Here is a 22,802-nt window from a genome sequence, read left to right as displayed (position 1 = left end):
CAAAACCAGGAACCCCATTGGAGTCCCGTCTTCTCCCACAAGTCTCTCGTACCAAGGCGGTCGTGTGAGCCAAGTTTTGTGCTAAACCAACCACTTTGGTGATTTTGGGGTGTCAACACCTCAAATTCAAGTTTCTTAAGGAACTAGTTTGTCTAGACCGAAATATAGCTCTAACTCCCAAACCGGGAAACCCATTGGAGTCCCGTCTTCTCCCACAATTCTTTCGTGCTTAGGCGGTCGTGTGTGCCAAGTTTCGTGCTAAACCGACCTCTTTTGCTGATTTTGGGGCGTCAACACCTCAGATTCAAGTTTCTTAAGGAACTAGTTTGCCTAGACCGAAATATGGCTCTAACTCCCAAACCGGGAACCCCATTGGAGTCCCGTCTTCTCCCACAAGTCTCTCGTGCCAAGGCGGTTGTGTGTGCCAAGTTTCATGCTAAACCGACCACTTTTGATGATTTTGGGGCGTTAACACCGCAAATTCAAGTTTCTTAAGGAACTAGTTTGCCTAGACCGGAATATGGCTCCAACTCCCAAACCGGGAACCCCAACGGAGTCCCGTTTTCTCCCACAAGTCTCTCGTGCCTAGGCGGTCGTGTGTGCTAAGTTTCGTGACAAACCGACCCCTTTTGGTGATTTTGGGGCGTCAACACCTCGAATACAAGTTTCTTAAGGAACTAGTTTGCCTAGACCGAAATATGGCTCTAACTCCCAAACCGGGAACGCCATTGGAGTCCTATCTTCTCCCACAAGTCTATCGTGCCTAGGCGGTCGTGCGTGCCAAGTTTCGTGCCAATCCGACCCCGTTTGGTGATTTTAGGGTGTCAAAACCTCGAATTTAAGTTTCTTAAGGAACTAGTTTGCCTAGACCGAAATATGGCTCTAACTCCCAAACCGGGGAACCCCATTGGAGTCCCGTCTTCTCCCACAAGTCTCTCGTGCCTAAGCGGTCGCGTGTGCCAAGTTTCATGCTACACCAACCCCTTTTGGTATTTTGGGACGTCAACACCTCAAATTCAAGTTTCTGAAGGAACTAGTTTGCCTGGACTGAAATATGGCTCTAACTCCCAAACCGGGAACCCCATTGGAGTCTCGTCTACTCCCACAAGTCTGTCGTGCTTAGGTGGTTGTGTGTGCCATGTTTCGTGCTAAACCGACCCCTTTTGGTGATTTTGGGGCCTCAACACCTCGGATTCAAGTTTCTTGAGGAACTAGTTTTCCTTGACCGAAATATGGCTCTAACTCCCAAACCGGGAACCCCATTGGAGTCCCGTCTACTCCCACAAGTCTCTCGTGCCTAGGCGGTCATGTGTGCCAAGTTTCGTGCTAAACCGACCCCTTTTGGTGATTTTGGGGCGTCAACAACTCAAATTTAAGTTTCTTAAGGAACTAGTTTTCCTAGACCGAAATATGGCTCTAACTCCCAAACCAGGGACCCCATTGGAGTCCCGTCTTCTCCCACAAGTCTCTCGTGCCTAAGCGGTCGCGTGTGCCAAGTTTCATGCTATACCGACCCCTTTTGGTATTTTGGGACGTCAACACCTCAAATTCAAGTTTCTGAAGGAACTAGTTTGCCTGGACTGAAATATGGCTCTAACTCCCAAACCGGGAACCCCATTGGAGTCCCGTCTACTCCCATAAGTCTGTCGTGCTTAGGCGGTTGTGTGTGCCATCTTTCGTGCTAAACCGACCCCTTTTGGTGATTTTGGGGCCTCAACACCTCGGATTCAAGTTTCTTGAGGAACTAGTTTGCCTAGACCGAAATATGGCTCTAACTCCCAAACCGGGAACCCCATTGGAGTCCCGTCTACTCCCACAAGTCTCTCGTGCCTAGGCGGTCGTGTGTGCCAAGTTTCGTGCTAAACCGACCCCTTATGGTGATTTTGGGGCATCAACAACTCAAATTTAAGTTTCTTAAGGAACTAGTTTGCCTAGACCGAAATATGGCTCTAACTCCCAAACCGGGAACCCCATTGGAGTCCCGTTTTCTCCCACAAGTCTCTCGTTCCTAGGCGGTCGTGTGTGCCAAGTTTCGTGCTAAACCGACCCCTTTTTGTGATTTTGGGGCGTTAACACCTTGAATTCAAGTTTCTTAAGGAACTAGTTTGCCTAGACGGAAATATGGCTCTAACTTCCAAACCGGGAACCCGATTGGAGTTCTGTCTTCTCCCACAAGTCTCTCATGTCTAGGTGGTCGTGTGTGCCATGTTTCGTGCTAAACCGACCCCTTTTGGTGATTTTGTGGCGTCAACACCTCAAATTCAAGTTTCTTAAGGAACTAGTTTGCCTAGGTCGAAATATGGCTCTAACGCCCAAACCGGGGACCCGATTGGAGTCCCGTCTTCTCCCACAAGTCTCTCGTGCCTAGGCGGTTGTGTGTGACAAGTTTCGTGCTAAACTGACCCCTTTTGGTGATTTTGGGGCGTCAACACCTTAAATTCAATTTTTTTAAGGAACTAGTTTGCCTAGACCGAAATATGGCTCAAACTCCCAAACCGGGAACTCGATTGGAGTCCCATCTTCTCCTACAAGTCTCTCGTCCCTAGGCGATCGTGTGTGCCGAGTTTCGTGTTGAACCGACCCCTTTTGGTGATTTTGTGGCGTTAACACCTCGAATTCAAGTTTCTTAAAGAACTAGTTTTCCTAGAGTGAAATCCGTCTCTAACTCCCAAACCGGGAACCCGATTGGAGTCCCGTCTTCTCCCACAAGTCTCTTAGCTTACAATGCAAAGAATTCAAAGATACATTTTAGCTTAGAATGTAAAGATACATTTTATACCTGATCTTCTGGTGGTGGTGTATATAGATTCTCATCTTCTGCAGATTCCCTAGATGCCCGGTGGCCACTCGATGCATCAGGAGCCTATGATAGTCAATGCATAATGTGTTAATCATATTCGAATTTTATACATAATGTTGTGTGAAAATTTAACTATCAAACAATTTAATTTATATCGAATCTGTCTGTTGGGATCCATACTTGTCCCCTGTGACACAAAGGCCATCATCTCAACTCTCAACTGTTGTAAATGTGTAGAGAACTCTGCTCGCAGCTCCTCCCTCAACTCATCCCTTAGCTCCGCACGAACCTGCTGGGTGATCTGAACAATAGTCGATGGCTAGGGTGCTGACTGTGATGGCCCAACACCATCTTTATACACTGCTCTCTGAGGCACAGTTCTCCCGTATGTGCGACAATATCCATGATTGTCATGACCTATTAACTTATGGAAAATGGCATTCCTAGCCTCCAAAGTCCGACAATCCTCAAGTAGCATAGAGAGTTGGCCATTAAACTCATCCTGTATTGAATAAGACATACAAGTATATGCCAAATTAAGATGGTTGACACACAAAGAATAAAAAATAAACTTTAAATACAATTAAAAAGTGTTTGGAAACTACCAAGGTCTGGATAACCTCTGGGTCGTCTGCTCTACGTGTCATAAGCCAAACATTCATCTTATCAGTAGACTCCCCCTTATTGGTCATCTACATTTTTTTAGAAATATGAAAATTAGAATCCAAATAATTTGCAAATATACAATGTTTATTTATATACAAAAATAAAACAATAAAATATAAACCTCATGCCGTATCTGAGTGAAAGTAGTACGCCCTGTGGTATGAGCTATGCCGTGAGCTCGCCGATTTTTAGCGTTCTTAGTTGCAATTTTCTATAGTAGGTTCAACAAATGTAAGTATATAAATATGATTTGTATGTTTACATATCATACATATAACTTATTTGTATACCTCAGCATCGGAAGTACGCCAATACTCTACAAGTTCTTCCCACTGGCTTGGCACAATGTGCAAAGGAACATCATCCTTCAGATTAGGATTTTCGCTTCTAGGCTTGAAATACTTAGACTTAATCTTATTCTTGTGATCCTTCCATATGCTGTGACAGTTTTTCATGCAGATTGGCTTGTACTCCTCTGGACATATATTCAAATTGTCCTATAAAACACAATTTCAAAGTTTAAATAATAATAACACAATTTTTGGAATTTAAATTTTTGGACAAAAATATACTTTTACCTTCACATCCTTCCAGATAGCATCAAGAATGTCATCAGGCACAGTGTTCCAGTCAAGAAAAGTAAGTGGAACAATGTTACCATTTCGCACAATAATACCAAGTTGAGTAGTTAACTTAGACACGTTATCCCCTATTGGACAGTAATTTTCATCAAATTGTATGTCCAACTTTGTACCAGTACCCCACTCCCTAATGCCCTTGGCACATCCTCTACCACGCCTACTCGAGGTTGATGAAGAGCTAACATGACCTGCGAGATACAATAAGAATAAACAATATGCAATGATAATAAACAAATGCAAATTTAAATAATGTCAATACAAATCAATTTCTTATACCTGAGGGAGGCTGTGAAGAAGTCGAAGGGTCTGAAAAATACAATGAAAATAAACAAATTATATGTAATGAGAACAAATAAATATATATTTAAATAATTTTCATACAAATCAAAGCAAATTTATATACCTGCGGATAACTCATAAGCCGATTACTCTAGTCAGGATGATAGCTGCTACGGTGCCACTGATAGGGGTCGATGCGGTGGCACTAATGGCCCCTCTGATAGTGCTCACTGTGATGCCTCCTCTAATGGTGGTGCCACTGATGGTGGACGCACCAATGGTAGGCGTGGAGGCTGAGTAGATGATAGCTGCTGTGGTGCCACTAATGGTGGTCGATGCGGTGGCACTAATGGTGCTCGTTGTGATGCCTCCTCTAATGGTGGTGCCACTAATAGTGGTCACTGCGGTGGCTGGTCACATAGTGGTGGCACTAATGGCCCTTCTGATGGTGGTCGATGTGATGCCTCCTCTGATGGTGGTGCCGTTGATGTCCTCTTACGTACCACATCGGTACGTAAGATATTGTGCACAAAAATTCATGCATTCTTCCATAAGATATCCTTAAGCAATTGAACCTTCTAGATGAGCTCTATTACGCACATATTGCTTCAAAGTAAGAAGATACCTCTCAATTGGATACATCCATCGAAACTGAATCGTTCCACCCAATAATGCTTCGCCAGCTAGATGTATAGGCAAGTGCTCCATTATATCAAAAAAAGTAGGAGAAAATATTTTCTCTAGATGACAAAGTGTTACGGCGATACGATCTTGAATATATTGCAAATCCGTCGCACCATTCACTTTGGAACACAATTGTCTAAAGAAATTGCTCAATTCAATCAAAGGTTCAATTACATTCTTCGGTAACGATCTTTGAATGGCCAATGGAATTAGTTGTTGCATCAGAATATGACTATCGTGGCTCTTAAGACCCCCGATACTTCTATCATGTAAGCGCACGCGACGCGATATATTGGATGAATACCCGTCGAGAACTCTAACTTCCTTCAATACTTTTAAGAACAAATCTTTCTCATCCTTGGTCATCGTGAATTGTGCCGGCGGTAAATAAGCTTTATTCAACCCTCTTAACTGCAAATGTAGGGATTTTCTAATATTCATTTCTTGTAAATCACGCCGAGCATTAACACCATCCTTCGATTTTTCTGCATCCCCTAATATTGTCCACAACACATTGTCACAAAAATTCTTCTCTATATGCATCACATCGAGGTTGTGTCTAATTAGATTGTGCTCCCAATAGGGCAGTTCATAGAAGATACTCTTTTTCTTCCAGCTATGGGTGCGATGTCCAGCTTTCTCATTCTCTACTTGTCTCCTATGCCTCTCCTTAAGGTCATCCCTCTTGTATTGGGTTAAAATACCCTTAGATTCTAATTGTAGCAACATCTCAGTTCCAGACAACAATTTTGGTTTGAGTCTGACTTCCCGAATACCATCAAATGATACTTTATCCTTCTGAAATTTATGGCCAGTAGGTGAAAATCTGCGATGACCCAAGTATGATTGTTTCGTACTATGCTTCAACCAACACAATGTAGTTTCCTTATTACAACAACGACATGCATATTCGCCTTTAGTGCTCCATCCTGACAAGTTTGCATATGCAGGAAAATCACTAATTGTCCACAGTAAAGCTACATGCATTTGAAACATTTGATTTGTTGATGCATCAAATGTAGAGACACCGTCATTCCATAGTTCTTTCAACTCCTCAATCAACGGTTGCATATACACATCAATCTTGTCACCAGGTCCTTTCGGGCCGTCAATAAGTACAGATAAAATTAGAAATGGTTATTTCATGTACATCCATGGTGGCAAGTTGTATGGAATGAGTACAACAGGCCAAGTGCTATGAACTATGTTCATCGTCCTGAATGGGTTAAAACCATCAGATGCTAAGCCAAGCCTTACACTTCGGCAATCATTACTAAAGTCAATATTCTGACGATCAAAATCTTTCCATACAAGGGAGTCTGCAGGATGCCTAAAGACACCGTCATTAGTTCGTTCCTCTGCATGCCATCTCATTACTTTAGCCGTCTTGGATGACATAAACAACCTCCGCAACCTTGGCTTTAAAGGAAAATACCTCATTTGTTTTGTAGCTATTTGTTTGCCACTGTTGTGAGAACCATTTGAACTACCATCACCATTTGATTTCCATCTTAAATTGTTGCATATGACACATTTATCAAGGTTGGCGTCCTCGTTTCGAAACAACATGCAACTGTTGGGACATGCATCCCACGTCTCATACGTGAAGCCCAAATCTGTTGTGACCTTTTGAGCTTTATAATATGAGTCCGGAAGTTTCACACCCAACGGGAACGCCTCGTTCAATAACTCAAGTAACATGTCAACAGACTTGTCTGTCCACTGATTAAGCACCTCAAATGTAGAAGTCAAATAATGAATGACAAAGATGTGAACTTCTGACAGCCCGGATACAATTCACTTTGTACATCTTGAAGAAGTTTGAAATACTTTGCAGTCTCTACATTTGGACCGAGCTTGGGTTCAGATGCATGGGGATCAGGCCCCTGTGGTTCATTACCCTCAACACTTGTACCAGCATGTGGATTTCCCAGAGCCCTTTGTATCATTCCAATCATATCATCCCCAATGTCTAAATTAGCTAATGTTTCATTCTCTCGATTACCATGCAGAGAAATGTAAGATTCGCTATGATTAATCCAATGTTTGTATTTTTTAAAAAAATCATTCAAAATCCGATGCTCTCGTACACCCTCTCGTACAAGATGGTATCGATTCTCACACTTTCTACACGGACAACTGATCATCGAACCTTCAACCCTATTGGTGTAGGCAAACACAAGGAATTCATCAATCCCATTAATGTATTCGCTCGACATCCTATTTGGCAAATCAATCCAACTCTTATCCATCATCTGTACATATCCATAAAAATATCTCATCAAAGTAACTCTAAATATAATACCTACGTATTCATGTACCATGATACCTATCCGTCCAATTTCTCTCAAATAGGTAGGTGGTCTTATCCCAGTTAGTTATTTACCGATTTGATGGGAGAACATAAAAAATGAAAGACTTATACAACAACATGTGAGACAAAAAAAATGTTTATTTATTTATTTAGACTACTCCACTATTTTAATTTTAATTTTTAGTTTAATTTGAAATGAAGTTGATGTATTCAAAGCTTTTATACCTCTACAAATGATACTGCACTTAAATGGAGATTCCACAATTGTAATTAAACATGTATTTGCTTTTAGACAATTAAAATAAAAATAAAAATAAAAATAAAAGATGTTCAAAAGACCTTTTCCTCTACTTACATAAAAGTTATTAAACTCTCCATCCACTATAAAATTCTTTTTCTTTCACCACAAAAGAATTTATAAATATAAGATTTAAACACACACTAAAAATAACTCCAATCTATACTCTCAAATTTTGACACAAATTTAAGTTTGACTAAAAAATACTCAAAACTCATCTATGCTCTTTAACTCAAACCTATTCAAAATTAAATTCTACTCTTTTTTTTTTATTACCCAAAATCAAGTGATCCTTTTAGCAAACTCAAACCTATACCAAACCTTTTTTTAAAAAAACTCAGGTAAAATTTTGAATTATTTACTAAAGTGCTTCATAAGAAATGAAATTTTTAGTCAAAGCATAAAATTTTTGAGGTTACTATTTGAGTGCTTCATATCAAATGAATTTTTCACTCAAAATTTTTGTCTGATCAAAAATTTTTTTCATGAGAAAAAGACAAATGACCCACACCGTCCAACACTAAAGTTAACATGCCTATTTTGCTGTAAAAAAACAAATACACACAGATATTTATTAAATGATATGAAAAAGAAGGTTTAATAAAGGTAAATGAATGGAAATGTTTGGTCTCACAGATATTTATTAAATACACACAGATATGTTTGGTCTCACAGATATTGATTAAACACACACAGATATTTATTAAATGATATAAAAAAAAAACACACACACACATATATTTATTAAACACACACAGATATGTTTGGTCTCAGTTTCGGTTTTTCACTAATGTTTGGTCCCAGTTTCATAGAAAACAGATATGTTTCATCCATTTCAATGGAAATGAGACAAAATTTTGTTCCTTGTCTGGTGTTTACTTGGTTGAGTGGGGCAAATAATTTATATTCATGTATATATATATATATTTTTGAACAGTTAATACATACATATATATATATATATATATACAGAGAGAGAGAGAGAGAGCATGAGCTGTGAGAAAGTCGTCGCCGGTCCAGTCCTAGCTGTCGTCATCGCCGCACCACCGCACCACCGCTAGCCTGCTCGCCGTTCGTCGCTCGTCCAGAGAGATGCCAAGTTCGCGGTTCGTCGCTCGTTTGGGGATTTCAAACATTTAGGGATTTCATTGAGTGCCAAGATGAAATGGAAGAGGGGGCAAATTTTTTTTTAACTTTTTGCGACGGTACATTTTACACTACCCGTTTTGCAAATGATAAGTTATTAAGCTAAATTGACGCCGTTTTAATAAGTTTTTTGGGCGACAGACATTTTGCCGTCGCAAATGGTCCACTATTTGCGACAGCCAACTCATGCCGTCTCAAAAAAAAAAAATTTAGCGACGGTAAAAAGCGTCGTCGCTAATACTTTCATTTTTTCACACTACCCGTGCAGTTTTATTACCAACGGTAAAAGGCCGTCGCTAAAGCGCTCATTTGTGACGGGAAAACGCACCGTCGCAAAAGCTTCCGTGTTTATACCCCTTTTTCTTGTAGTGAGAAATAAAATATTCGACGAACCCTACATATTAAACGGTTCGAATTATCGATATGAGCTCTGTGGTGGGCCTACGGAAACCCAACAACACCCTTCAATTGAAAACCAACTAGAGAGAAACATCTCCCTTAATATTAAGGGTAAATTATGCAAATGATCCATGTGATTTATACGATCTGTTAATTTGATCCATGTTTTAACTTGTTCGATTTTATCCATTAATTTAACAGATTGTGTCATATTGGTCCAATAAATAACGGCCGTTAGGTTTAGTGAACGGAAATTCAAACAATTTGTCAATTTGGTCCTCGTAGTTTACACGATGTGTCAATTGAGGCTCTATAAAAATTGAGAAAATTAAAACAACAGAGACCAAATTGTCACATCTTGTAAACTATAATGACCAAATTGACACATTGTTTAAGCACGTGATGACTTTCTATCCACCAAACCTAACGGCTATTATTTATTAGACTAATATGAAACAATCTGTCAAATTAATGGGCAAAATTGAACAAATTAAAAAAATACGAACCAAATTGACACATCGTATAAACTATAGGTACCATTTATATAATTTACCCTAATATTTAAACTAACATATGCATTGGCTTATGCACCAACAGTTAGTTGCATTAATTATAAATCTCGAAGCCAAATTGTGAGAAATTAGAGGACCTCAACCATATTCCTACCCACAAACAATTCTTGTTGGTTGGATGTAACAGAAAAATGGTGTTACGGAACTCCCAAAAAAAAAATAATGATAATATAAAATAAATAAAATTGAAACTGTACATGATCTAAGAGCTACATACTACCAATGTTGGCAAGATATAGGGGAAAAAAAGGAAAGAAAAGAAAAAGAAAGGAAAATGTTACCTATAATTCTATTTCTTACATTTGTTTCTCATTCTTAAACTCATGTAAGCAGTTGTTATGTGCATTTATAAATGAAACCAGTAAAGAATGAGAGATTGAGACCCTCTCCATTAAGAAGACTCTCCATTAAGGATACTTCTGTCAAAAAAAAGTAGGAAAATGAGTGGGAGTTCTAATTAGAGCTACTACTAGTAATGTGGCCCACTGCCACAGTTTGTATTGTGTCTGTGCTTTTTTTTTTTTTTTTGCCACCTCATTAGTGGTGGGTTTAGAGCCACTAAATTAGTGATCTCTAACACCACCGAAAAAAGTAATATCTTCACTTTTGAATTGTCATCTCATCTCATGCAAAGTAAAATTGGCATACATGTTTCATTAATTTTCTGCTTTATAGAATTTATTAATTACCTAGAACAAATAGTAGAGCAACTATGTTAAAACTCTGTATTGATTAATTTTCCATGCCTTTTATTTGTTATGTAATTTTGATCAACTACTCTGTATTCATTCTCTTTTACATCAATAAATTTTTTATTTTGCAGATCAAAAAAAACAAAATCTATGTTACAACGCTCACTCCCTTTCTCTCTTGTTAATCTTGATTTTATTTCTTATCACTGAATAAATAAACTAACTGTACTGTTACTAGTCTACTAGTGCAACTAAACTGCCAAACCTGATTTCATCGCATCAAGAATCTCATAATTAATTCACCTTTAATGCTGAAACTCTCAACACCATCCAAAATTTCTCTAAACAATCGTAAAATTACTTGACTTACCAAAAACCATTTCTTAGTAATGACAATCAAAGGTAATGATCATTGTTGACAGTATCATTACTTTTTAACTTATCCCCAACATAACATTACCAAAGAAAAAAAAGGGGAAAAAAAAGAAGAAGAGAAGTATATATATGTTACTACTCTACTACACTAGAGATGAAGAGAGGTATCAACATCAGAATCAGAGTCACTGAATTTGATCGGTGGAGAGCGTAACACTGGCTTGTTGTCAGTGGGCCATGATTTCATCAGTAGTTGTGGTGGTGTCTCAGAAGTGAAGTTGGAGTGCTTGGTCTGTGAGTTTGGCCAGAGGGACAGAGAAACTTGGCAAGGTGTCCTAGGTTGGGGGATCAGTATTTCTGATTTGAAAAACAACTTGGATGGCTCATACTGGGCACTTGGAGTTGGAATACTATAAGTTTTAGACTCAAATAAACTTCTCAAGAGCTCTCTTCCCTCTCTCATCTCCTTTACTCTCTCAAGTTGCCTAAACCTCTCTTGAAGCAATGCAATGGAAGATTGAATCACTATTTGATCACTACTATCCCTACCCATTTTCAAGTGAGAGCTCTTTCAATCATCAAAGTAGGGTGGTGGAAAGGAAGGGTCTCTAATGAGCTTTATATAGCCTGCATGCATGGCTATGTAGTATGTATACACCATGTGTATGTGGTTATTATTGTCTTTTTCCATTTGATTTTATGCATATTTGGGTTTTTAAATTGATTCTAAAAATCTATATTATTTGAGGGAAGAATAGGAGAATCGGCAGCTAAGCTAAATAGTCCAAAAGGAAAAGGTTGTGTGGCCAATCTAAGGAGCACTGTGATTTTGTGTATGTGAGAGGAGAGGCCAAAGCATAGATAAAGAAGAAAAGGGTGTGAGAAAAAGTCCAAAAGAGGGATTGAAAGTAGCTCATGGAAGGGTGTGTTTAGAGGAATAATAGGTTTGGGTGATGCTCCTGTCATCTTGTCCCCAAAAGTCCTTTTTAGCTTTTGGAGAAGATGGTACCTCTTTTCGTAGGCCTTGGATGCAATATCAACTTTATCAATAATTTAACATAAAATGCTATGTATCCAAAACTTTTGTCTAAAAAAAGTGTCTAGAATTTTAATGTAGGGTGTAAATTTGAATCTAGTATTTTTGGATTACGCTCAGGATGAATCTGCTCCACACATAATAATTTTTGAATTTTTTTTTAAATGAAGATTGTGAATACCAAATATTGCTTATAATTTAATTATTTTTTAAATTATCTTAAGAATTTCAAAGTGTGGTGTAGATTTAAACTCGGTGTGTTTGGTTCACCTCTAAAATTAATTTGTTTTACAAATTTTAAATTTTGAATATTTGTCTAAATAGAATTTCTAAATACTTACAAACATTGCTGATAATTTAAATCTCTTTCAAATTCTCTCTTTTTAATTTTTGTCTAGAAAAGTGTTAAAATTTTCAATGTATAATGTAAATTTAAATTTAATACGTTTCAGTCAGCTCCAAAATAATTTTATTATGCGCATTTAAATTTCTGAATACTTTTTTAAATACTTAGAAATATTAATTTAAATGCCATTCAAATTCTCTCTCATTCCAACTTTTTCTATTTCTTGGAGAAATGAGAAAAAGGAAGTAGTGGGGGGAGGGGTGAGTAGAAAAGGACAAGAGTTAGAAGTGGGAATAATCTTAGGAGGTCATAATGCTTTGTTTGAACCACAATATGCACAATGATAAATAAACAAACATTCCTATTAACATTCTCTTCATCTCTCTCATATAAAAAAGACTGCAATAACATTCCCTCCCACCCCTCCTCTCTCTCTCTCTCTCTCTCTCTCTCTAATGTTTTGTCTTGGAGTCTTTGGATGGGAATGGCATGCAGGGATGAAAGCTGCATATGCTAGCGTTGATGGACAGAATGCTTCTTTTATGTAGCATAATGCACCTCCTTTATAATCAGTCTATATTGTTGTAGTAAGTAATATTATTACTTTTGGAATTTCGAATTTCGAAGATTGGCGGTGGAGAGATAAACAGTAGACCACGCGTGCATTTTATATTGTATTATTAGTGTGTGCATATATATCCATTTACATTGGGTTCCAATCAGCACTGTCGCCCAATTCATGTCTCAAAGTAGTAGTAGTCCTTAACCAACATTGCCAATCAATAACTCCTTCAAAAATTAGTTTAAAGGCCAAAATATTAATATAAAAAGTTAATTCATTCTCTTTTATCCTTATATATATATATATATATATATATTTCTTGTAAAAAATAAAAAAATTATTTAAAAAAATCAATTCTTAACCGAATCATTTGTTTTGATTTCATTTTTTTTGGTATTAGTATTTCATGTATTTTTTGTTATTATTATTGCTTTTTATTAGATAGTATAAGACTTAATACATTAATTCAACAAAATAAATTGGAGTACAAAACAAATCACAAAAGGGATAAAACAAAACCTCTACGTAGAGCGGATAATAACCTCCATGCAATGAGAAAAAAAATATAAAAAATAAAAAAATCCATGCACAAAGGAGAAAGCCTCTACAAAGGAAACGCAGAGAGATGTTGTAGCAATACAAAAATAAAAGATATAACAAAAAATAAAAATCAAAACAATCACTACCAAACACTTTCACGATCAGTCAATCATCGCAATCGATAGTTGTGGTGCCGTAATCTCTACTTCTACGTTACAAAATAAGTCATTGTAGATTTGAGGAACTCACCGAATGTATAAAAATGCATTTAGCAATAGCAGATCGATCATGAGTCATATGTTGCATTTTCCATTGTTTGATTAAACAAAAAAATAAGTAAAAAATAGGGTAAATTATACCTACACCCCCTTGAGGTTTGATTTTAATACAAATACCTCCCTAAAATTTATAATCTCATTACAAATTACACAATTCTTTAACTAACCGTTAGGTTAGCTGACACCATTCGCTGACAACATTAATTAATTGATTTGATAGATTACGATGGGGGCACTAACAACCTAGGTCCCTTCTTCAAAATTAGCAATCTTTACAATGTATGCATCTCTCTCTTAAATTTGTTTGTTATAGGCTACTTGTTTTTCTTTTCTTTTTTACTTTATTTTGCTTAATTGTTTAGCAGAAGTAGGGGTGAAGTTGGAGGTTTTTGCTTCCCTCTCATGTTTGTTGACAAAAGTTGTTGGTGGTGAAATAGATTGTAAATAGAGGGTGTGGTAGAGAAAAAGCACCACATCCAATTCATCTTGAGGACATGACAAGTAAGGGCACTAAAGTCTTTTTCATTAATCTGTTAAGAAGGTTAATTAACAAACTTAGACAACGGGGTCATTATAATTTTCAAAATGCCAAGAAAGTATCCGTATTAAAGCTAAGCCTCAAAGGTATATGTAACAATCTATTCTGGGAGACAGCTCGAGTAGGCAATCGATCGCTTGAGCGATGATGTGAGGCTTCCAGCATCTTGCTTGTTTGTAGGCGGGACTACTCGAGCGGTAATGTGGTCGCTCGGGCATAGAAATAAGACTCCCAGTATTTTCACTGTACTCTGCAAAACTTCTAAGATTTTGCGTTTACCACTCAAGCGGTGGAAAGTTTGCTCGAGCAATCTCTTTGATTTGTGTACTCTACTCGAGTGGTGTAAAGTTCGCTTGAACAGTCTGTTTGGGATAGTAGTTTTAAAAGTCGATCTAAACACTTTTTTCTTACTTTTTCCATACCTTCTCTGTCTCTCTCTCTGTCTCTCATCCATTCTCAAACCCTAACCCAAAAAACACTTGGTTTCTCTTAGTTTTACCCAAGATCCATCTTAGATCTTCAAAGAGGGTTGAAGAACAAGTTTAAATCAAGAGTTCTACCGATTATTTTGTGATTTCATCAAAGTTTAGAGTTGGGTCTTCATCTGTTATCATCAATCTTAAGGTATGAGTACTTTTAACTTGTTATAAATTTGATTTGAGACACACATGTGGTATTTTCATTATATACATATATATATATATATATATATATATCAAGATGTATGAAGATTTATATGTTATCTAATGTGTTTGATCAAGAGGGCTTATATCTCATGATTTTCTTTGAGGAGTTTGTGTATATATGTTGATAATTGTGTTATGGATGATGAGAATTGGCCTTTAAAGGCCTCAACAGGGAAAATTCTCAATTTTCTTCAAATCCTAATTTTCAAATTTGTTCAATAAAGAAGATTTGGTTCAGTTCACCTCCTAATCTTGAAAATGGATGTGTTGACTTGATATTTAGGTTGGAATATGAAATTTTGGAAACCTCTTTATACAAAACCTTGAGATGATGATGGGTATAACTTGGAGAATCTCTTAGTTGTGAATGTTTAAATTGTTGGATTGTTGTGAATTGAAACAACCTTAGGGAAATTGAGATTTAGAAACTCATGCATCATATGCATTTATTAATTATACTTTGGGGTTTTAAATTGTTAATGTTTGGAAAACATTGGAAAGGGGTTAAATAGCATATAAGTCCAAGTTGTGAGTCGGGTTTTGGTTTTTGAGTTGTGTATTATATATTGATACTCGCACGGGGAGTCACAGTGCCCAATTGCCTTATCTTCTACTTATCACCAGATAAATGTTGGAAAGGTTTTAGGGGATCCATAAGCCTACCATTTTTAGAGTCGACGAATGTGGAAAACAGGATTTTGGGTGTCCACGAGCCCACCGTTTCTAGAGTCGGCCAATGTGAGATTATTTTATATATATTTATATATATACATATGTATTTGTGGTTTATGGCTCTTGTATCGGGATGTCATAGCATACCCAATGTTTAGGATGAGAATTTGTTATTGACATTACATAGTTTGTCATCATGGTTTTAAAAAGGAACGGACTTGGGTTTTTCTCATCTTTTGCATTGTATGATCATGTGTATCTCAATTAATTATATAATTTGTTAATGGTATTTCCTACTGGGCAATTGCTCAGCCCAAAACTAACAACCTTTTAGGGGATGGCGTTGACATGCTACCAAAGTCAATGGCACGGAGGCTCTTTTATATGCTATGTGTTGAAGCCTCGGGCCAATTTTTTGTGATGGAAACTAGATTCCACATTTTTTGTATTGAAGGGCACTTCTTTAGAAGATGTTTGCCTTAGGACATTCATATTTTGTATTATCTCTTATCCAATGAACTTTTGTCATTATTTGAAGAATGTAATTATACAATGATGTAATTACATGAATAGTTCATGGGGGAAGAGATACTTTTTGAGTCATGTAACAGATTATCTATTGGATTAACTTGTTGTCATTAGTTATGATGTTCTTGAATTAACATTGTTAATTAATGATGAAATGTCGAGGCATTACAGTATAGGTGTAATTTATCCAAATTAAAAAAAATAAAAATTCATAATAGTCCTTAAAATGATTTACCATTAAAAATTTTGTAATAGAATTTTGAAGAAATTTACTTTCAGCTTGACCCTTTCCATACATTGATCTTTGGTTAAATTATTTTGACCTTCCCTAATGTTTGAAAAAAAATAATACAATCAGCCCTATAAATTTAACATAATTACATTGGATTCCCTTACACTACAACAAAAATAGTCTTTAGAGACGAAAACTAATGACGAAAATAAATTTTATCACAAAATACGTATCTTTTAGTGACGAAAATAATATCTCGTCTCCAAATGTACAACTTTTAGAGACAAAAATAAAATTTTGTCACCAATCTAAATACATAATAAAAAAATTAGGTGACGAAATTATTTTTCGTCATTATTTATATTTTTTTTGTCACTGAAGATTTTCCCGCTGTTTTTCGGAGGGTATCAAAATTTTGAGACTTTTGGTGACGAAACAATTGGTCACCAATTATAAAATTATTAATGACGAATATATTTTTGTTACCAATAATTTTTAATATTTTAATATCATTTAGTAACAAAACTATTTTTGTGGCCAATATTTTTATCTTTGGTGAAGAAATAATTTTGTCACCAATAAATGATTTAGTTGCTAAATATTTTAGAGGGAAATGAAAATATATTGGCGTCTATGGAAGCAGATCTAAAAAAAAAACTACTGTTATGCTTGGTTGTACACACAGACCTCACACACACACACACAGACACACACAATAATTTCTCCATCAAACCTAATTTCACACACACACACACACACACACCTTATACTCATTCACGAGATTGAGTTTCCTCACTGCCGCTGCTAACATTTCATCGATTCACACACATCGCCGGTGTGCCGATCGGCTCACCGCCGACAGCCTTTCACTATAAAATTGATTTGATCACATAACTATCGATATCTGATCAATGTGATATTTTATAGATATATAGTACTCGACGAATTTTACAAATTAACGGTTCGAATTATCAAAACGAGATCCGTGGTGGGTCCCCACGAACCTAACAGTACACTCCAATCCTAAAGCCTCATCCTATTTTTTTCGTTTTTGTTAATTTGCGACGACCTTTCAAACCGTTGCAAAAAATTAACCTGCTAATATTCCACCAGTACTACAATAATACATATAGGTAACCCCTAGAAATTTAAAACCATCCCACTTTTAATTCAATGTGTCATAAAAAAAAAAAAAATGTGTAAAGTAACTTTTTTATTTTTTATTTATCCCCCCCCTTAACAAAGAAACAAATCATTTTTTATTTTATTTTATTTTACTTTTGAGATTCCAAACATATCTCTCAATCCTCTCTCCCTCTCTCTCTCTCTCTCTCTCTCTCTCTCTCTTCAAGCGCTAACCCTAGTCTTCTGCATATCCTTGATCGCCCGGCACCCGTTCGACCAGCTGAGAGTGACCAGCGGCAGCGATCGGCGAGCGGCGGCAATGGCAGCAATCGGCGAGCAACAGCGGCGACTGAGGTATTTTCTTCTCTTCTATTTTCTTCTTCTCTTATCTTCTTCTATTCTTCTACTATTTTGCTAATTCGATTTTTGTTGAAATCAATCCTTGATTTTCGATTTTTGTTGAAACTAGCCCTTGATTTTTGTTGAAATCAACCCTTGATTTTTGCTCTATATAAATTTGACAGAACCCCCTTCTATTTGAATGTTCTGTTTCCTAATGATGGCATTGCAATTAAACATGTAGGATTCACATTGGAATTACCCAAGTATTTAAATGTTTCCTAATGTTTTGTTTCCTATGCAACGATCAGAAAATTGGTAATGAGATCACTTCTGATGCCCATCTACTTCCAGCAACCAATGTCAATTACATAGATGGTCTTGCTATTTTTGAGACCCCTATTTTACATAGAACATGGTTTGATTGCACATGGTTTGCTTTTTAATTTTTTTTTTCTTTGATTGCGTTAACCATAACTCTTTGTGAGAAGCTTGATTTTGAACTATTTTCTGGGAGACTTTTTCTTCATTAAAATCCATGGATTCTGTCTTGGTTCATTTGATACATTTTTGAACTGTTATCATGCAAATGGAGCAGTAACAGAAAACATCTAAAAAAATTTGTGAGAGAGAGGTAGAGGGTTGAGTACTCTTTCTTTGGCATGATATGCATACCTTTCTTGAACGTAATATATGTCTAGCTTGCTATTATAATATATTAAGTTGTAACAACAGTCATTTTCGAGATTCAATGAATAAAATGTATTGATGAGTAATGCTAATATAAAACTTATTTTTTCTTATCAAAAGAAAAACAATAGTGTTATGGATCTCTTTTCCTTCTGGTAAGCTATTAATTATTTGTACAATTGACTAAAATCTCTGAACTCTGCTTCAAACATATGCATTCTGTATTAGTTGCGAGTCTTGTGACTAAAATGTAAAAGATTCAAAATGCTTAACCTGTTAGAATGTAGTGTATACTTTTGTCACTTGGTTCCATAGTGCATATATGTCTCCAAATCAATAAAATTATAAGGTATTTCCAAGTCTGGTTGTAGTTTTCAAAATGATGTATGTGTATACACCTGGAGACTATAAAGTTTTACTCATGTTGTTTACGTTGTTTCATATTTTCTACTCTATTACCAATTACCTTTCTGGTGTCTTGTGGAACTCCTCTTTACCATACCATTTTTTTGTTTATAACCAAAAAAATACTCTTCATACATACAGTTATATAATTGATATTGTTACTGATGGTGGTGTGGTTATTTTTTGGCTGTGAAATTCAAAGTACATATGGACTTTATCCTAAATCTTCTAGCACTACAACTATATGCGTTGCGTTCGAGATTGGTTTTTAAGCCAAAATTGTCAGCAACCTTTTATGTTAGAACAGAGAGATAAATATATTATTTAAGACAGCGAAAATGAGGAGGCGGTGTAGACAACTTTTTGAAATGGGAAAAATAGAGAAAAATATACGAAGTCAATTAAAGGCAAAACAGAAAAACCTACATGGGTGATGATGGCCAATAGAATCTTCAATCTTTCAGATACAATACAATTATGCTAAAGACACCGCAGTAGAATAAGTATCATGGTTGTTTTTGATTATGCAGTATTGAGAAGAGAAGGAGAGTAGATAGATTAGAACATAACGAGGGAAAATGAATTATAGAAAGATAATCTAGGGCGTTACACTTTCCTCAGACAAGCAGAGATTATCTTGGTCCTTTCACAGTTACGGTTCTTAGGAAACCACAGTATTTATAAAACCTTATATAACCAATGATTAACTTTCTGATTATTGACAGGAAAAGTGGTTGGAGGTTCTGGGTTGCAGAGTGACAGAGCAGGAAATATTGAAGCGGAGTGGCAAAACAAATAATGTTGCTTGGGCTTTTGGACTTGGATTGGAGTGTTTGGCCATGGTCCTATTTGACATCCCAGATATCCGACTTTTTTGGTCATCTGATGAGCGGTTTACATCTCAAGTAATTCCTGAATCCATTAAAAACCACCTATACATGCTATCACCCCCATGTTAGAGAGAATTTATTTCTAAAGATTGCAACTCTTGTCAGAAAATCTGTACCAAGGAATTTTTAAGGGTTTATAACCATCTAAAATCTTGTAGTAACTTGTTAATTTTCTTTATCATTAATTTTGTTTTTGAATTTTTATTAAGAATCCATTAAGAATTTTTATTGATTTATGTTTTTGAAAACAGAGAAAAAGGAAACTAACAGAAACTTTTTCCGAAAATTGTTTTCTTACTACTTTAAAAAAAAAAAAAAAATTTCTTTCTTGTTTTTCTTTTTGTTCTATTGAACAATTTACTTAACTTTAGTATTTCATGAAGTGATATCTTAAAGTTGTATTAAATATCATTCACGTAATAATTGCATTTCAAAGAATGAAAAATAATTGTAGAAAATTGTAATACACATGACACCTCAAAACATATTTGAAATGTAGAAATTGCATTTCAAAGAATGTTGAACATTGTTATTGTGAAGAGATTCATCACATAGGTTGTGATATGAAGGTTAGTGCAACTGATTGATCTTTTATTTCATCTTTTGAATTCATCTTTTCTTTCCAGGTGCAACTGATTGATAATTTTACAAACAAGAAAGGAATGACTAGTCATTGTTACAGGATAGCATATCGATCCATGGAGCGTTCACTTACAGATGATGAAATTAATGAGTTACAGGTATTTTCCTTGAAAGGGCCCTTTCTTCTTGTTTGTTCTATCAAATGACAAACCCTAACTTATTTTTCTTCTTTTTTTTTGCCTTTTTTTCTTTTGTGGGTGCAGTGGAATGTAAGAGAACAGGTGCAGAACAAGTTGAACGTTGTTCTAAGGTGAGATTTGCCACATGTCCCGAAACTAATAATGTGACTCTCATCGTGTAAAATTTTTCCCAAATTTTCAAGTTATAGGTATGCATTTCTTCTTGGTAGTTGTGGGTTTTGCCATATAGAACGAGGGGCTTTTGTTTCTGATCTTCTAGTCCCCTATCCTGAAATGAGAGCTACATTTCTCATTGAGATCTAGCTATGTAACTTGTCCTCAAGGCAATTATTTTCATTTAAGTGGACATGGATTATATTTTAAGCTAAGGATTTGTGCTTCTTTATGCTATGTTTGGATCATGGATTTGTCAAAGGAAAACTAAATGGAAAAGAAATGGAATTACTATATATATATATATATATATATATATATATATATGTATATATATTATGGGTAATTAACCGAAAAAAAAGAGTAAATTTTGAGTTGGCCATTTGCACCCCCACACACTAGAGCCACACTTTGAGCCCAGCTTTGTTTTTGGTGAAATGTGCGAATATCTCAATTTACCTATAACCACATACCAAGCCAAGCCCAACCTGTCCTGTGTTTTTACATAGATGGTTTCAATTACAGAGTGTTTGACGCAGAAAGGTATCACGGGAAATTTTGAAAGTGGGGAAAGTTCAGATTTTGATGGACAAGCTTCTGGGTTAGTATATTATGTTTATATGTTAATTTAGTAGAACATTTCTTCTTCAACTAGGGTAGAATAAAAAACTACTTTTGACATTTAGGCACAAGGTCCTGGGAAAATAGTGAAATATGCATCTAAAGGCCCGAAAAACATCACAAAAACCTTGAGATTATCAGAAACTATCATGAACACTTTGGGAGGGATAAACATAAGTTGTGAAAACTTACAGAATAATCATAGGACTCTCGGTTGGAAAACATATAGACTTGAAAATAGGCCGTTAGGGAGTAAAATCTTGAAATAGTCGTTAAAAGGCCGAGAAATATCATGAACACCTTAGGAGGAACTAATGTAAGTTGTAAAAATTTACGGAACAAGCATGGTAAAATTTGGTTTAAAATTTATTTTGAAATTTTTATTTTTTCTCTTCTAGGTTGCATATTAACATATTTAGTGAATGGTTACGTTAACCTTTTGTTGTTGTTGTCATTTTTTTTTTTTTAAATGGCAGATTGGAGATGAACGAATTTGGTAACCTGCATAGCAAGAGTTTTTTTGTTGATATTACCAGACACATCCATCACAGTGTAGTTGTACTTTTTGTTGATATTACCAAACATGTATTTTGACTATGTTGTTGTGGGTTATGATTATATTGTGATAGATCTTATCTTTTTGTTGATATTTTATTGAATAGATTAAAAGAACAGGTTTTTGTTGATATTACCAAATGAACAGGTTTTTGTAATGATTTGTAATGGATATTATATTCAGCAGGTTATTAAAATGCCCTAGTTATTTTGATTGTGTTGTAGTTTTTGATTTTATTAGAATAGATGTTATAGTTTGGATGTTATATATTAATTTCTTGATACTATGAGACATGTATTTTACTTGGGTTGTTTTATGATAATGAACAGTTTAATTTTATATTGATTTGTATTAGATATTTCATTTAATAGATTATTAAAATGTACAGGTGTTGTTTATTGAAAAAGATATATAAATTGCAAATATAACCCTCCCTCCCCCACCCAAATTTTAAAATTTATTTATTATTGGTGACAAAAAAAAATTGACACTAAAACTTTCTAATCCCAAAAAATAATTTTGTCACACATTCACTATTTCATCACTAAATTAAAATATTTGTTGACAAAAGTTTTCGTCACTGAAGGGTCTTTTTTTTCATCTTTTGGTGAAGATATTTCGACACTAAAAATTCTATTGCTATTTTTAATGACGAAATATTTTGTCACCCAAAACAAATATAATAAAATTTTAATTAATTTTAGTGACAAAATGGACGTTATAGGTGACAAAATATTTAACATTTAGTGACGAAATATTTCGTCACCAAATATCAATAATAGGTGACAAAATAAATTTTCGTCATCAGGTACTTTTAGTGACGACGAATTGATGACGAACGTGGTGACGAAATTATTTCGTCACAGATCAATTTGGTGACGAAAATTTCACTATTGGAGACGAAGTGATTTTGTCATTAAAAAATCATTTTGTTGTAGTGTTAAAATGTTATTTCAT

General features: G+C 35.5%; 2 protein-coding genes across 2 annotated transcripts; one reads left to right on the top strand and one right to left on the bottom strand.

The window, feature by feature from the left end:
* Positions 1-3,031: 3,031 nt before the first annotated feature.
* LOC145799134 (uncharacterized) lies at positions 3,032-3,957 on the bottom strand. Its single transcript, XM_082888678.1, has 4 exons — positions 3,757-3,957; positions 3,588-3,677; positions 3,406-3,492; positions 3,032-3,302 (listed from the first exon to the last, which is right to left on the bottom strand). Exons 1-4 carry the CDS (start codon positions 3,919-3,921, stop codon positions 3,120-3,122), a joined length of 525 nt encoding a protein of 174 aa, XP_082744804.1. The 5' UTR covers positions 3,922-3,957; the 3' UTR covers positions 3,032-3,119.
* Positions 3,958-17,631: 13,674 nt separating this feature from the next.
* On the top strand, positions 17,632-21,975 carry LOC145799133 (phenylalanine--tRNA ligase, chloroplastic/mitochondrial-like). The gene is made up of 5 exons (XM_082888677.1): positions 17,632-17,763; positions 19,569-19,748; positions 20,360-20,473; positions 20,579-20,625; positions 21,766-21,975. Exons 2-5 carry the CDS (start codon positions 19,683-19,685, stop codon positions 21,881-21,883), a joined length of 345 nt encoding a protein of 114 aa, XP_082744803.1. The 5' UTR covers positions 17,632-17,763; positions 19,569-19,682; the 3' UTR covers positions 21,884-21,975.
* Positions 21,976-22,802: the final 827 nt, after the last annotated feature.

Source organism: Camellia sinensis, chromosome 9 (genome assembly GCF_055761805.1).
Source record: "Camellia sinensis isolate YWXY chromosome 9, ASM5576180v1, whole genome shotgun sequence".
NCBI lineage: Eukaryota > Viridiplantae > Streptophyta > Magnoliopsida > Ericales > Theaceae > Camellia > Camellia sinensis.
This window is presented reverse-complemented; position numbering and strand designations above follow the sequence as displayed.